At 39.7% G+C, this 16,375-nt stretch overlaps 1 protein-coding gene across 2 annotated transcripts in view; it reads left to right on the top strand.

The window, feature by feature from the left end:
• The window catches only part of CPM (carboxypeptidase M), an 87,384-nt gene that overhangs the window by 68,101 nt on the left and 2,908 nt on the right, over positions 1 to 16,375 (top strand). The window contains exons 8-9 of one of the 2 annotated variants that reach the window (XM_027542503.1): positions 10,469 to 10,617; positions 12,715 to 15,806. In XM_027542503.1, the coding sequence (XP_027398304.1) occupies positions 10,469 to 10,617; positions 12,715 to 12,957 (392 nt within the window). In that variant the 3' untranslated portion in view covers positions 12,958 to 15,806. Of the gene's footprint in view, positions 1 to 10,468; positions 10,618 to 12,714; positions 15,807 to 16,375 lie in introns of those variants that run through there. The other variant, XM_027542504.1, reaches the window with a different exon arrangement.

Here is a 16,375-nt window from a genome sequence, read left to right as displayed (position 1 = left end):
TTTGCTTGTCATTTGCCATTTAATACCACAGATCCAGAGAATGTTGGACATGCCATTTTACATTTTTTCCTAGAACTGGTGGTGACCTAGCACCATTGGCTTCAACCCCTCCCACCTCTCAACTGTGCCAAATGACCAGGCACTGGGAGTCTTTGCAGCCTGTTTTTTTGATGCCTGTCTGACCTTTATGACAGATGAGCGGACGGTGTGAGAAGAGCAGTCATTTCTCAGACATGTGCAACAGACTCACCAGGAGGGTTTGTTAAAACATGGATTGCCAGGCCCATCCTCAGAGTTTCTGATTTAGTGGGTCTGGAATGATGGACATCTTCCCTGGTGATGCGGATGCTGCAGGTCCAGCGACTACTCTTTGAAAACCATTGCATGAGAACAGCACATCGCTTGTGGTGATGGTGGAACCTTGGGCAGGGTGTGGAAGGCTCTTCTGCATTGCCCGTGTTATTTTTCTCCATTCAGAACAGTTGGGGGAAGCAAAGCATCAAGAATTCGAGTAACAGTTATGCTACCATATGAAACCAAAAGTGGAGTGTGTGTGTGTTGAAGAAGTTTTCATCATGGACCTATTGCATAATTGCAGAATTCCTGGAATTTCTGCATGCTTCACACCAAAGCTTCCCACCTGCTGCAAAGAGATGGGGTAGTTGAGGGGTACAGGGCTGAGTGCAGGGACAATCAGAAGCTTCTCCTGGCCATACATCCCGAACGTGGATATCCTTCCCCCTTTCCTACTTGACCCCCAACCGCTTGCCATCCCAAAACACAAGTACAGAAAAATTATGTATTTTTTAATATTTATTTTTATTTATTTGGCTGCACTGGGTCTTAATTGTGGCACGCAGGATCTTTAGTCGTGGCATGCGAACTCTTGTGTGCATGTGGGGTCTAGGCCCCCTGCATTGGGAGCACAGAGTCTTAGCCACTGGACCACCCAGGAAGTTCCCAGAAATAATATTTTTGAATTGGCAGGACTGCATCTAACTGGCTGAGACATTAATGGAGTAGGTTGATGGGGGATATTACAAAATGTAGTATTACCAGCATCTTAGTGTACTTTAACCAGCATCTTAATAATTTTTATTGAGCTTATTATTGGGTCTTTTTCCTTTTTCATTATGTCACCAGACTCTGTTCTGGTGTTTCTCCTTTTGACTTTCTTCACAAGGCACATTTCTACTTTGGCTGTAGCTTCTACCTATACCAATCTTTTAGTGTAAACTCTAAAAATTCCTCCTTTATAAGAGTAAAACTGGGAATGCGACGGAACACAAAATACACTCTATGAATTTCAGACTAGCTGGAAAGATTACGGTACTACTGGGCCCCATTAAGGTGGGCTCTGAAATATAATGCTAAAATAATATTGTCAGCGAAGGAGCTTTGTAAACTGTTAAATAACATACAAATTATGGCCTAAGCATTATTGTTATTAATTTAAAGCATTTACAAGTCCATTTAACTAGATTTTATAAAGAATATTCATCTATCTGCGTGTCCCTATAATCAGATGCGCACAGTTCACTTAAACCATATGTATTAATGTATATTAATACATCAACACTGCCCCCTTGTGGTGTAAGACAGGTGTTTGTTTGTTTTCCTCCCTAGTTTAATAATGAAACCCTATTTCAAAATACTTTTTTTTTTTTACTTTACAATATTGTATTGGTTTTGCCATACATCAACATGCATCCGCTGTACTGATACAGCATGGTTACTCTTACCTGATAGAGAGGTTCTCTCCATATTGGTGCCGAGTGGGAAGCCAAAGAGTATATTTGTGGATAATGGAAACAAACATTTCTTTACCATTATTGCTCTGGTTTAAGAAAATTATTGAGGTTTGTCAAGGTGCATCACATTCATTGGTTCAGTTTCACCACTTGCTATGATGCTAAGATCTGAGATTTCCAGGTGGGTCAAAGACTCTGGTAAGTCGTCCTGGTCTGGGAAGGAAAGGCCTCTTGCTCTAACGGAAGAACCTAGTCTAGAGCAGGGGTCCCCAACCAATGCAATGCGCTTGACTCATACCAAAACCATCCCTCCACCCCTGGTCTGTAGAAAAATTGTCTTCTATGAAACCTGTCTGTGGTGATGAAAGGGTTGAGGACCACACTGGTCTAGAGGGCAGGAGCCTGGGTAAAGCCTAAGCTGTTCTGTTATCTGCCTGTGTGAAATCTTGCCAAGTCACTTGCCTCGACTGTTTTTAGTCAACTGATAGCTGGGACTAACAGCATACGCCTTGCCTCACCCCAGCTTATTCTAAGGTTCTGATTGGTCGTTCTTTCAATTAAATCTCACCTCCAACCTCAGTCTAAACTCAGGCTCTTTGTTGCTGTGTTGTCAAGCTTAAGAGGGTTGACCAGGCTCAGGCTGAGATGAGGGTAAGGCAGACATTAAGGTGAGTCTGAATTCTAGGGACCTGGAATGTCCCAAACATTCCCTCTCTGGGGAGAAGTAAAGATGAGCAAGACATAACATTATCTGCTGCTGTCCTCTCCCCTGAACTCCTTAGAGCAGAGCTGAATCCAGAGGTTAGGGGGTGCCCACAGCACCCAGAAACCTAGGCCCAGCAACCTGGGCCCGAGAGAATCTGGTATGTGCTGAGTGCCAGAAGCCTGAGAGACACGGATAATGCATCTGTCATGGGATCCAAAGTCAGTGACACCTGTGCTCATCAGGTGGGGACATGGGAATGAACAGTCCCCTGAAAACCACCAGCTCAGACTGCGCTCTGGCCAGTTCTTGCCCAGAATGTGCTTTTCATCCACGGAACTTGATACATCCCCAAGGGATGTACATTTATTTCTCCCCCTCATTTCCAGGTGTGGCCACAAAATTTAAGTCTCAGATTTCATTCTCCTTTGCCTATTACATGAACTTTTTTCAAAATTTTGCCTTTTGTTCTCCTGATGTCATAGTGCTGACTTTTATCTGAAAATCTTTGGATCTACTGGTCTTTTTAATTTTTTCCCCATTTTCAATTTTAACATATCAAAATAAATCATCTCTTTTGGTAAAACAATCACTTGTAAGTGAAAAGTTTGGCGGTGCCTGGACAGAGTATTGAACAGACATATAAGATCAAAAGGTAGCTTACAATTGGCTGGTGGTATGGGGTTATCCTCTAATAGAAATTCTGTAGTTAAGCATGGTCTGTGTTTGTTCGTAACAGTGATGTTCAGATATTCCCAACTTGAACTACTGTCTCTAGGTTTGGGTAAGGGGTATATAGAAATGAATCTTTTAATCTTTAGAGGACATTGAATGAAAGTCAAACTCAAATATGAAGACTTGAGCAACTGACCTGAATCCAAATTACTCTTCGTTTCCCCATACTTGAGGATAGGCAGACTATAGGTCCCTGGAAATCTTTCTTCAGTTTCACAGATGATATAGGGGGGCTGTGTGGGTATCTAAGGTCATCCAAAAACACTGTTCATAGGCTGTCAAAAAATTCAGATCTGTTCTGTTAAAGCGTAACAACCATTTCCAGCCAAGAAGGAAATGCTAACTTTTTTTAAATTTGAAGTATAATTGATTTACAGTGTCTTAATTTCTGCTGAACAGCAAAGTGACTCAGTTTTATATATGTATATATAACATATAGTTTTATATATTTTTTATATTCCTTTCTGATTTATCACAGGATATCGAATATAGTTCCTGGTAGGACCTTGTTGTTTATCCATTCTAGACAGCTTGCATCTGCTAATCCCCAACCCCCAGGACATCCCTGTCCCACCACCTACCCCTTGGCAACTGTTCTGTCTGTGGTCTGTATGTATGTACATCTTCTTTATCCATTCATCTGCCAAAGGACATTCATGTCTTGACCTTTGTGAATAGTGCTGTTAACACAGGGATACATGTATCTTTTTGAATTATAGTTTTGTCTGGATACATGACAGGGAGTGGGATTGCTGGATTATATAGCAATACTATTTTCAGTTTTTTGAAGCATCTGCATACTGTTTTCCATAGAGACTGCACCAACTTACATTTCTATCAACACTGTAGGCAGGTTTCCTTTTCTCCATACCCTCTCCAGCATTTGTTATTTGTAGACTTAATGATGGCCATTCTAACCAGGGTGCTGCTGCTAAGTTGCTTCAGTCATGTCCGACTCTGTGCAACCCCATAGATGGCAGCCCACCAGACTCCCCCGTCCCTGGGATTCTCCAGGCAAGAACACTGGAGTGGGTTGCCATTTCCTTCTCCAATGCATGAAAGTGAAAAGTGAAAGTGAAGTCGCTCAGTCCTGTCCAACTCTTAGAGACCCCATGGACTGCAGCCTACCAGGCTCCTCCATCCATGGGATTTTCCAGGCAAGAGTACTGGAGTGGGGTGCCATCGCCTTTTCTGTAACCAGGGTGAGATGGTATCTAATTGTAGTTTTGATTTGCATCCTTTTATGCCTGTTGGCCATCTGTACGTCATCTTTGGAGAACTGTCTAGTTCTGCCCATTTTGTTAAATCTTTTTGAGTTGTATGAGCTGTTTATATAGGAGGTTTAGTCACTAGGTCGTGTCCGACTCTTGTGACCCCATGGACTGTAGCCTGCCAGGCTCCTCTGTCTATGGGATTCTCCAGGCAAGAATACTGGAATGGGTTGCCATTTTCTTCTCCAGGGTATCTTCCCGACCCAGGAATTGAACCCAGGTCTCCTGCATTGCAGGCAGATTTTTTACCAACTAAGCTATAAGGGAAGCCCTGCTGTTTATATATTCTGGAGATTAATCCTTTGTCAGTCGCATCATTTGTAAATATTTTCTCCCAGTCGTCTTTTCGTTTATGATTTCCCTTGCTGTGCAAAAGCTTATAGTTTGATTAGGTCCCATTTGTTTTTGTTTTTATTTCTATTGACTTGGGAAACTTAAGAAAACTGCTGTGATTTACATCAGAGAATGTTTTGCCTATGTTCTCTTCTAGGAGTTTTATAGTGTCATGTTTTATATTTAAGTCTTTAAGACATTTGGAGTTTATTTCTGTGTATGGTGTGTGTTCTAACTTCATTAATATACATGCAGCTGTCCAGCTTTCCCGACACCACTTGCTAAAGAGACTGTCTTTTCTCCATTGTATATTTCTTTTGTCTCCTTTGTTGAAGATTGACCATAGGTTGGTGGGTTTATTTCTGGGCTCTCAGTTCTGTTCCATTGATCTATATGTCTGTTTTTGTGCCAGTACCATGCTGTTTTGATTACTGTTTGCTGATTATTTTAAAGTACCATGGAATTTTTTTCTTGGTATATTCTGCCTTGCATCCTGAATCTTTTTAAACTTTTTTATATTGGAGTATAGCCAATCAACAATGTTGTGATAGTTTCAAACATCCTGAGTCTTATTCTAGCATTATCTTAGATGTTAAAGGATGGTATAAAGTCAATTTCAAAGATAGCTTACTTTTCTATGAGCTTTGGGGTTGGGTTTTTTTTTTTTTTTTTGGTTTTGAAGATGAAAAATACAAAAGATGCCAACACACATACTGCCAGTACCACAAGCTATCTTGCGTAAATGCAGATTTTCCAAGTGGTAGGAAGACTATGAGCTAGTTCAGAGCCCTAAGAAAGGAAGATCTAAGCAGAGCTTCTTTCCTCACATATTCTTGCTCCTGAGGAACAAAGTTGAATTGAGATCCCAGCAATTTATGTAGTATATCTATTCAACTTCAGACTTACACAGCTGGGGTCTTTCTATTCCTTTGTATCATTTTTCCTATCCAAATAAGAAAGAGAAGGATTAAGAAACGGATTAATATTTGTTGATCCTCCTCTTGTATTTGATCTTCATGACAATCCTGGAAGGTATATACATATTATGCCCATTTTATAGGTGATGGAATTGAGGCTTGGGAATGTTTAGTGACTTGGGACGTGATGGAAATCTCTCTTCAAAAAAACAATGCCACCAAAATTCAATGAATAAATACAGAATCAGGTTACTAAATTATGACTGATGTTTAACAGTTGAGTACTACCTGAAGATCAAAAGGATACATATGACCCTTGAACAACACATGTATGAACTGCATGAATGCACTTATATGCGTGGGGTGGAGTTGGGGACTGGTTTTGTTTTTTCATTAAATATGTACTCTAGTAATACCCAGTTCATGGTTGGTGGACTCTGCCAGTGCTGAGAGAGCAAACCATAAAGCTGTATGTGGATTTTCAACTGTGTGGAGGGTTGATGTCTCTAACACTTGCATTGTCCAAAGGTTAACTCTAGTAGGAATAAGTATAAATGGAACCTATTTTTTTTTTAAATGCAAAAGAGGAAAAAATCAAAGTGGAGATTTACATTTGATTACATTGAAAAAAAATGAGAAGGAAATATGGAATTTAATAACTTTTATCTTTGTGGCCTCTTCTCATTTATGTCATTAAGATAACATTTGTCAACAAAGTAGACAAACTGAGATGGGAAAACATGATTTAAAATGAGTGGAGTCTTAAAATATATATGGCCTTTTATTAACTGTATTCTTGAAATTTCAAGGTGTCAAGAATACTCCTTGGTCTAATGTACCATTTAAAGTCTATGTTTCCTTATTGATTCTCTAACCGATCTGTTTGGTGATGAAAGTGGGGTATTAAGGTCCCCTACTATTACTGTCAATTTCTCCTCTTATGGCTGTTGGTATTTCCTTATATATTGAGGTGGTCCTAGGCTGGGTGCCTATATGTTCACAATTGTCTTATCTTCTTAGATTGATTCCTTGATCATTGTGTAGTGTCCGTCTTTGTCTCTTACAACAGTCTATTTCCACCATTCTGTCTTCTGGCTTACTCATCCGTTCTTCTGCCTGTTACTCCATTGATTCCTTCTAGGGTACTGTTTCATTTCAGTGATTGTGATTTTTGATCTCTTTGTTCTTTAGTTGTAGCTTTTCGTTGAACATTTCTTGTATCTTCTCAATCTATGCCTCCATTCTTCTTCTGAGATCTTGGATTATCTTTTCTATCATTACTCAGAATTCTTTTTCAGGCAGATTGCCTATCTCCCCTTCAATTAGTTTTTGTCCTGGCATTTTACCTTGTTCATTCATCTGGGACATAGTTCTCTGCCATTCTGTCTGATTTTCTGTGATTGCAGCCTCCATTCAACAGGCTGCAGGGTTGTAGCTCTTCTTGCGTCTGCTGTTGGCCTCCTGGTAGATGAGGCTGTTTAAGAGGCTTGTACAGGCTTCCAGGTGTGAGGGACTGATTTTTGCCCATTGGTGGGTAGATATGAGTTCTGTCCCTCTGGTGGGCAGGGCTGTGTCAGGGGGTGTGGTTAGTGGGCAGCTGTGTGCTCAAGAAGACATTAAACAGTCTGTCTGCTGATGGGTGAGGGATTATTTGGCCTGAGGCTTCCCAACATTGGCGCCTACAGGCTTTTGGGTGGGGACAAGTCTTGGTGAGAAAATGGCAGCCTTCCAGAGGGCTCGTGCCAATGAAAATTCCCCAGAACTACCACTGCCAGTGTCCCTGTCCCCGCAGTGAGCCACAGCCATCACCCCCACCTCCACGGTAGACCCTGCAATACTGGCAGGTAAGTCTGGCCCAGTCGATTATTTGGTCTTTGCTTTTTTCCTGGGTCCTGGTGCATATGAGATCCTGTGCGTGCCTGCCAATAATGGAATTTTTGTTTCCCCTAGTTTTGTGGAATTCCTGCTATCAAACCCCACTGGCCTTGAAAGCTAGATTCTCTAGGGACGACTCCTCTCCATTGCCCAACTCCCAGGCTGGGGAGCCTGATATGGAGCTCAGAACTTTCAATCCTATAGAACCTCTGTGGTATAATCATTTTCCAGCCTATGGGTCACCCACCCAACGTGTATGGGATTTGGTTTTATCAGGATTGTACCTCCCACCTACTGTCTCATTGTGGCTTCTTCTTTTTCTTTGAAGGTAGGGTATCTCTTGGTAGATTCCAGGGTTTTTTTTTTGTCAGTGGTGTTTCCATAAGAGGTGAGCTCTTGTCCTTCTACTCCACCATCTTGTCTCCTCTCTAATAACAGTGAATTTAAATGTGCAGTTCTAAAGGTTAGAAGTTCAATACCAGTCTCACTGGGCTAAAGTCCAGGTGTCAGCAGGACTGGTTCCTTCCAGAGCCTCTTGAAACACATAGCTTTGAAAATGAGAGGGCATGCATCCATGAGACCCACAAAGCTATAGCAAACTGAAAAACAGTTCTTCAAGGAATCACACAGACTTACCTGGCTATCCCCCAGGACCTAGTGCTAAGGCAGCTGATGGAAAAGTGCCCAGTCTTTCTGTGAAAGAAGCCTAGTTGCCTGTCTGAAAGCTTCAGCCGGAGGGGCAGTCATTTCATTTAACACATATCTAGGGGTCAGCTGAAATACTCTCCAGAGATGGAGGCTGCCATCTTTGCCCTGTCCCTCCACCTCCCTGCAGGATCCCAGTGTCTCCTGGAAAGGAGTTTGTGCACTTGTCTGGTGCCCTGTTTTCTACAGTTGCCACCCAGGGGCCACCCCTTCATTTCCTGGTTCTGTTTGACCAGCAGGGCTTGTGTTGATGGATCCCACAGGACTGTAACAAACAGAAAAGGAGTTCTTAACCAGCTACACCCAGGACACAGTGGGAGAGGCAGCAGTAAAAACAGTCTTTTGGTGAAAGAGGACTATTAGTTTATCTTCATAGTTGTGGCCTAAGGAGCAGGCTTCTAATTAAATTTACATCTAGTGGCTGACTACAATCATCTCTAGATGTCATTGGGCACCATCTTCACTCTCAACTTGTCTTCAAGAAAGGAGCTTGTATACCCATCTAGCCCCTTGGCTTTTGTGGCTACTACCCAGAGAACACTTTCTTTGATAGCCTGATTCTCACGAGTTCAAAGAGATGATATCAAACAAAGAAATGGTTCTTAACTGGCTATCACCCCAGGGCTCAGTGCAAAGGCAATAGACAGAAACACTCATCTCCCAGCCTTCCCTGAAAGAGAGGTATTTGTATACCTTCAAAGCTGCTGTCTGAGGGTTTGGCTTCCAGTATACCTGAACCTTTGTGCAAAATATTCCCCTTTGAGACACTAACAGGTCTTGGCATACTCTCAACTATGGGAGTCATTAAGACTAAAGTAAGCAGCTTGGGTAATCACAAAGATTTGAGACAAAACCCAGAGCTGGGGCAGGGTTGAATAGTAAGTTCATCTCTTACATGAACCCACTCCTTCAAGACTGGGAGTGATAGTTGTTTTATCTAATGCATATAAACCAACACAGTGTCAGCACAGAGAACTACATTCCAAATCAAAGAACAAGATAAAACCCCAGAAAAGAGCTTAATGAAATAGAGGTAAGTGATGTACATGATAGAGTTCAAAGTAGTGGTCATAAAGATGCTCACTGAGTTCAGCAGAACTATGCATGAACAAAATAATTTCAATAGAAAGAAAATATAAGAAAGTACCAAATAGAAATCATGGAGCTTAAAAATACAGTAGAGGGGTTCAACAACACACTAGATGAGACAGGAGAAAGGTAAGTAAATCCAAAGACAGGACAATGGAATTCATCCAATCAGAGCAGCAAAAAGAAAAAGAATGAAAAAGAGTGAAGACGTGTTAAAGAACTTATGCGACAACATCAAGCAGACCAACATTTACATTATAGGAGTCCCCGAAGGTGCAGAAACAGAAAACTTACTTGAAGGGAAAAAAAGGCTCAAAAGTTCCCTAGCCTGGAACTTCCTAGAAGGAAGCAGACATCCAGATCAAGGAAACCTGGAGAATTCCAAATAAACCAAAAGAGACCCACATCAAGACATATTGTAATTAATATGTCAAAAGTTAAAGACAAATAAGAGATATCACCTTACCCCTGTTAGAATGGCTGTTGTCAAAAGACAAGAAGTAACAAGTGTTGGCAAGGATGTGGAGAAAAGAGAACCCTTCTGCACTATTGATAGGAATGTAAATTGGTGCAGCACTATGGAAACAGTATGGAGCTTCTAAGAAAAACTAGAAATAGAACTACTATATGATCCAGTAATTCTACTTAAGGGTATTTATCCAAAAGAAATGGAAGCAACTTAATCAGATGGATAAATAGATACAGAAAATGTGGTATGTTGAAATAAGTCCTGGGGAGGTAGTGTACAGCATGGTAAATATAGTTAATACTGTATGGTATACTTGAAATTTGATAAGAAAGTAAAATAAAAGTTATCAGCACAAGAAAAAAGTGTAACTATGTTAACTGAGCATATTTTGGTGAATATTTCACAGTACATACATATATTTAGCAATGTTGTATACCTAAAGCTAATATATTTTTATTTTATCTCAATTTTTTTTTTTAAAGTTTACCATCCCTCCTCAAATACTCTATTAACTCAGAATAGCTAATAAATATTGGGCTTATTTTTCTTAAACAATTATAAGATTTTTTTTCTTATGCCATAAAATGTGGTGTTAACACAATTCTTTTTTTGTCTTGCAGGTGTAAAGGGCCAAGTTTTTGATCAGAACCAGACTCCATTATCCAATGTAACTGTAGAAGTCCAAGACAGAAAACATATCTGCCCCTATAGAACCAACAAATTTGGAGAGTATTACCTCCTCCTCTTGCCTGGATCCTATGTAATAGAGGTAAGTATACAATGCTAGTTACTGTTATTAAAATACTATAGAACACAATACTTACTCACCTAGAAAGGATGTAAAAGTAAGTCTGGAATATGCAAAAGGAGATCCATCAGTACAGAATAAAAAGTCAGTGTCAGATCTGCATCTGTCAGAGGGAGAGCGTAAAGTGGCAATAATAAAAACAAACTCAAAATCATGTTTCTTCCCCAACTGGAAATTTTTAAAATAGAAGCCAGATCACATTTCTCGTGATAAAAAATGGAACAAACCCTATAACAACAACCAACATAGTCAAAGTTCTTCCAAGCTTCATGAAATACCAGTTTAACACCTATTCCATGAACTGATTGGGACACAAGTTCCTTAGGATTCATTACAAATAAAATGTGATCCACAAAGTCTACCAGCATATTAAGTAACACGTATTTTTGCAGCCTTCTCATAAGCAGATGAAGGTCAGTTTTTCAATCAATCCAAGTAAAATTCCAGATTTTAATTCTATTTAGATGAATGGTTCTGAGGCTTTTCTTCTGTAAGGATACATGGCCTAGTTTGAGGCTGAGTGGGTTTATACAAATCAGCTAAATGAATAAGTAGCTGATTTAGTAGGCCAGATTGTGCCTCTTCCTTTTTGACGTGGCTTTATCTAGAATGTCAAGTTATATCTAGTTTGTTTAGTGGGTCTAATGCCAGCCATAGCATACCTTCCATACAGAGCTATTCCTGAGAAGGTAGTCATTTATTCTGTAGTAAAAACTGGCTTTGTAGTTACTTTGTCTTTAGGACATAAAAAAAAGGCATGATTTTCAGTTTGTAAAACTCTGTAGGATTAAAAACTCCCGCTCCAGAAAGTGAAAGAAAGTGAAAGTGAAGTCGCTCAGTCGTGTCCGACTCTTTGCGACCCCGTGGACTGTAGCCCACCAGGCTTCTCCATCCATGGTATTTTCCAGGCAAGAATACTGGAGTGGGTTGCCATTTCCTTCTCCAGGGGATCTTCCCGATCCAGGGGTTATCCCCAAAGTGCCCAGCACACATCCTTTTCTTGAGTGTCTCTCCTCCTACCGAGGAGATAGACAGAACTGGAAAGACCCAACTCACTGTGAATCTTTGCCTAAAAAAGGCCCTTTTTTTCCTGGGACATTTTCATTATATGAAAAAAAAAGGGTTTTCCTTGTGGTGAATCTAAATTGTTTTTATGCAATCCCATAAATAAGCCACATCTTAGATCTATGTATACGTATAACAGGTTCACTTTGCTGTACACCTGAAACTAAACACTTGTAAATCAACCATACTCTAATACAATTTAAAGTTATAAATCGTTGATTTCCAATTAGTGAGACTAACACAGCACAAATCAGCTTTCGTTACTAACTCTAGGACAAAAGGCGAAGGTAAGACTGTGGAAGCGGAGATGAATAACTAAATACAGGCTAGTTAGTGGTCATGTAAATGTTATTCCCCATTCTCTTCTCCCTCTACCATATATAATGAAAGCATTTCTCAGTAAATAACAGTCCATAGTTTAGCATTTGTCGTTATTTTCCTGATCATTTCCTCCACCAAAAAGATAAATCTAGCTGAAGATTCAGATTCATGGACAAAACCAGGTAAAATCAAAGCTTTTTAAGGAAGCAATAACATTATATATATACAGAAATATATAAAATCAGTTTCAGGAAAATGGAATAAATTTGAGAAAAGATTTCCACTTATAAATAATCTTGATTCCGAATCAGGATAGTAAGTAGAGATTGGGACAAAGAGAAACAGTCAACTCTTTTACCTTTGCAATCCGTGATAAATGATGGGGACAGAAATCAGTCTGTTGCTTTTGAATTCTGACATCTCCAGATAAAGGAACTGTCTTTATTTCACTTTGTAATTCTCGGCAACGGCATTAACAACAGTACTCCGTATCAACAGGATAATTCATTCAGCAAGCAGGACTGAAGCTGTTTTTAACACCCAGGGAGACCTGGCAGGTTGTTACATGTGTTTCATAAAGGCTGCATTTTAGTGGTGGATATCAGTGTTTTCAGTGCTGGCACCACAAAACATCTGAAATCACTCAGATAACTGTTTCTCGTTTCCTCTCAGGTTACAGTCCCTGGACATGATCCACATCTCACAAAGGTGACTATTCCCCCCAAATCCCAGAACTTCAGTGCTCTTAAAAAGGATATTTTACTTCCATTCAGAGGGCAATTGAATCATATCTCAGAATCAAATCCTTTATGTCCCAGGATTCCTCTTTACAGTGAACTGCAAGGCCACTCAGCTGCAACAAAACCCAGTCTGTTCTTATTTTTAGTGACTCTTTTTCACATATTGTTCAAATAAAGCAAAATGTGAAACTCAACCCCCATCATCACCTGGAATCAGGGATTAATCATGCCAGGTTACTGCAACTCTTAACTCCCTCTGTGGGACCTTGATTGGATAAATTCCATGATCCTTCCCTAAGAAGAGAAATGTTTGTTTTCAAATCCTGCAATGAGCAATGTATGGTGATAATGAAAGGAATGATTTAGTCTTAATATGGAAGATACCTGCCCATCAAGTACTGCTCACTTACACTTAATCTTGAAGTGGTCTTAGAAATTTATAAGAAGTTAAACTTGAGAAGCTAAAAAAAGTTCCTGCAAGGGGAAAAAAAAGAAAACTAATTTTGTATACAGCCAGCCATTTGAATATAAGCGATGAAGATGAATATTTATTGATTACCTATTACATACATGAGTCGGGAAGATCCCCTGGAGGAGGAAATGGCAATCCACTCCAGTATTCTTGCCTGAAAAATCCCATGGACAGAGGAGCTTGGCGGGGCTACAGTCCAAAAGGTGGCAGAGTTGGACACAGCTGAATGAGCATATAGCATACTATTAAGACATGCAAGACCTTGCCATGGGTGCTCTGTGTGAAGAGATGGTGCCATATATAATTTTCAGTACAGGGAGAAATGATATAGGACTGGGAATATTAAGTTCTGCCAATGTTCTAAGGAAATGTAAGAGAAAATAGGCAACCATGTCCCAGAAGCCCAAGAAAATACAGACCTGATGGGATGACAAATTTGTCTACAGAGCCCCCAAAATAATAGGTTAAGTAAGGGTCCCTGCCTTTCTGAAACCGGATGCCACAGTCCTCAGTTATGCTGATGATCCCCAAAGGCCGGACTTCAGACTCAGGTCTGACTGCCCACTGGACACATCTACCTGGGTGTGACCCATAAATACCTCAAACTCATCATGTTGAAAAACTGTACATACTTTTCTCACCAGAGCTGCTTTTCCTCCTGCATTCTCTGTCTCAGTTACTGATAGCACCAAACTAAAAACCTGGAAGTCCCCCTTAATACCTCCTCCTGCTCCTTCATCCCCTCTATTCAGTCAGTCCCTGACTTTCATTTACAATAACAAATAACAAAGATTGTTATCAAATAACAATATGAAAGGAATTTTAAAGGATTCAAATTATTATTATTCAAATTCAAATATGAAATCATTCCTTTCACATGTTATCAAATAGCAAAGACTTCAAATAACAATAAAGATTGTTATTTGTGTTGACTGATTCTACGTTGTCTTGATGGCTACTAAGACCACCAGATTTAGGCCATCATAACTCACCTGAACCACAGCAACAGCTTTACTGGTCTCTTGCTCCCAGCCTTCTCCTCTTCAAACGCAACCTCCATGTAGCAGTAGGGAAAGGGGCTATAAAAACAATCAGCAATCAACTGCATGTAGTTCCTACACACAGAACATGCCGTGAGTGTTCCCTGTGTCTGGCAGTGCCATTCTGACCCACTACATTTTCTTTCCCACTCCACCTTTAAACCTCAGTTAAGGCTGTCTATTGGGTGCAGAGTTTCTGTTTAAGGTAAGGAAGTTCTGAAAATAGTGATGATGGTTGTACAACATTGTACAGTATTTAATGCCAGTGAATTGTATACTCAAACTGGTTAAAATGGTCTTATGTATAAAGATAGTAACTATTACATATTAAAACAATGTTTCATAAGGTGCTTTGTGATCATGTACTCTACAAAGTGAAGGTTTCAAGGCATACAGGCTATGTAAATTACATCTTTCTTGTTGATGTGAAACTACAACAGAAATAAAGACTAGTCTGTTAAGAGTAAACAAAGAAAACTTAAAGATCGATGATTCCCTTTAAAAAGAAAAAGGAAACCTCAGTTCAGGTTTCAATTCCCTTGGGAAACCTTTGCTGACGGTTGTCCATTTCATTTCTCAGTTTCACTGCGCCACCCACTAACCCGTTGATCTGAGGACCCCTGCCTCTTTGCTCCCAAATTACACAGGTTACTTCTGTTATGGGACTTACCACACTGTATTATGATCTTCTACTTCCATGGCTGATTTTCTCTGGTAGAGTGTGAGGTCTTTGAGACCAAGGTCTACTTAATTTGTTTGGAAAATTTATTTATTCTCAAATCCTAGCACACGGTGAGAATTGAATAAATGAACTAAATGCTCCAGCAAACTGCTATACTTAAAACATTATGTATACGAATTAGGTTAAGGGGGTTGGGTGGTTATCAAACAGAAAAATATAGCAACTGCGGTAAGCAGATTTCTGAGTGCTGTGTATTCCTCATGGAAAGTGAGTTGCTTTAGTTCTTAAATTGAAAGTTCTATACGATCTGGAAACAAAATATCTTTTCCTAGGGAATACAGAAAAACGAACATAGCATATTGTCTCACTGTAACAGGGAAAGTTGCTTATTGAGAAATTTGGTTCTTATTCTACACAGTGATAATACAGTTGATGCCTATTTTATGACTGATTTAGACAGGGTGGAAGGGGAGAAAATTTTGGTTCAAGAGAAAAAACTTCACAGCACCTAAAGCAGAAATTTGGGGAGACACTTTAATTTCATTACAGACTTTTACATTATATCACTGATAAGTAGACATTGTACTGTATTGATCATAAATTGTTATATCATACTTTAGCATATGAACTACTCCATAGCCTTTTATAGATGTTGCATAAGATGATTTTACAAGTTTTCTCAGTGACTTTCTTTTGTACTATAATTAAGAAATTAAAACATACAAATTGTCTAAGACTATAAAGTCTTGTTGGGTAGGGGCCATGACTACCTCTGAATTCAGTAAAAATCAGAATATTTCTGATTCTCAATAAAGAATTAATATTCCTATAAATAATGAGTGCTGCTCTTTCCATTATGTTACTTTGAAAACACATACTTACACCAGTGTACAAAGTCCACATACCAGAAAGAACTGGTTGTCATCAAACAAAGCCTGGGAAAGACCAAATCTAATGACCTTTTATGAGGCAATAATATTGCAATAACTCTTCAAAGCCTAGATAGCCCTTCCAGGAGAGACGTATATGACATATATGTTATATGACATATACTCATCCAAATTAGTTTGTGCATGGGGCAGATAATGGATGAAAAGTATGCCTGCTGCTGCTGCTAATTCACTTCAGTCGTGTCCGACTCTGTGCAACCCCATAGACGGCAGCCCACCAGGCTCCCCTGTCCCTGGGATTCTCCAGGCAAGAACACTGGAGTGGGGTGCCATTTCCTTTCTGACACAAAAAATCAAACACAAAAAAAAATCAGACAAAAAACATACCATATATACAAAAAAATCTTTGGAAAATTCCCAATGCATACTAATGTAGTAAAGGGTCTGAGAAATCATGCAGGAAAAAAGTGGATTCCTCCAACAGACTCATCCATGGAGCCTTTGCTTGA

The sequence above is a fragment of the Bos indicus x Bos taurus genome, chromosome 5 (assembly GCF_003369695.1).
Source record: "Bos indicus x Bos taurus breed Angus x Brahman F1 hybrid chromosome 5, Bos_hybrid_MaternalHap_v2.0, whole genome shotgun sequence".
NCBI classification, from domain to species: Eukaryota; Metazoa; Chordata; class Mammalia; order Artiodactyla; family Bovidae; genus Bos; species Bos indicus x Bos taurus.
The sequence above is the reverse complement of the archived record's forward strand: the minus strand, read 5'-3'. Positions and strand labels throughout refer to the sequence as shown.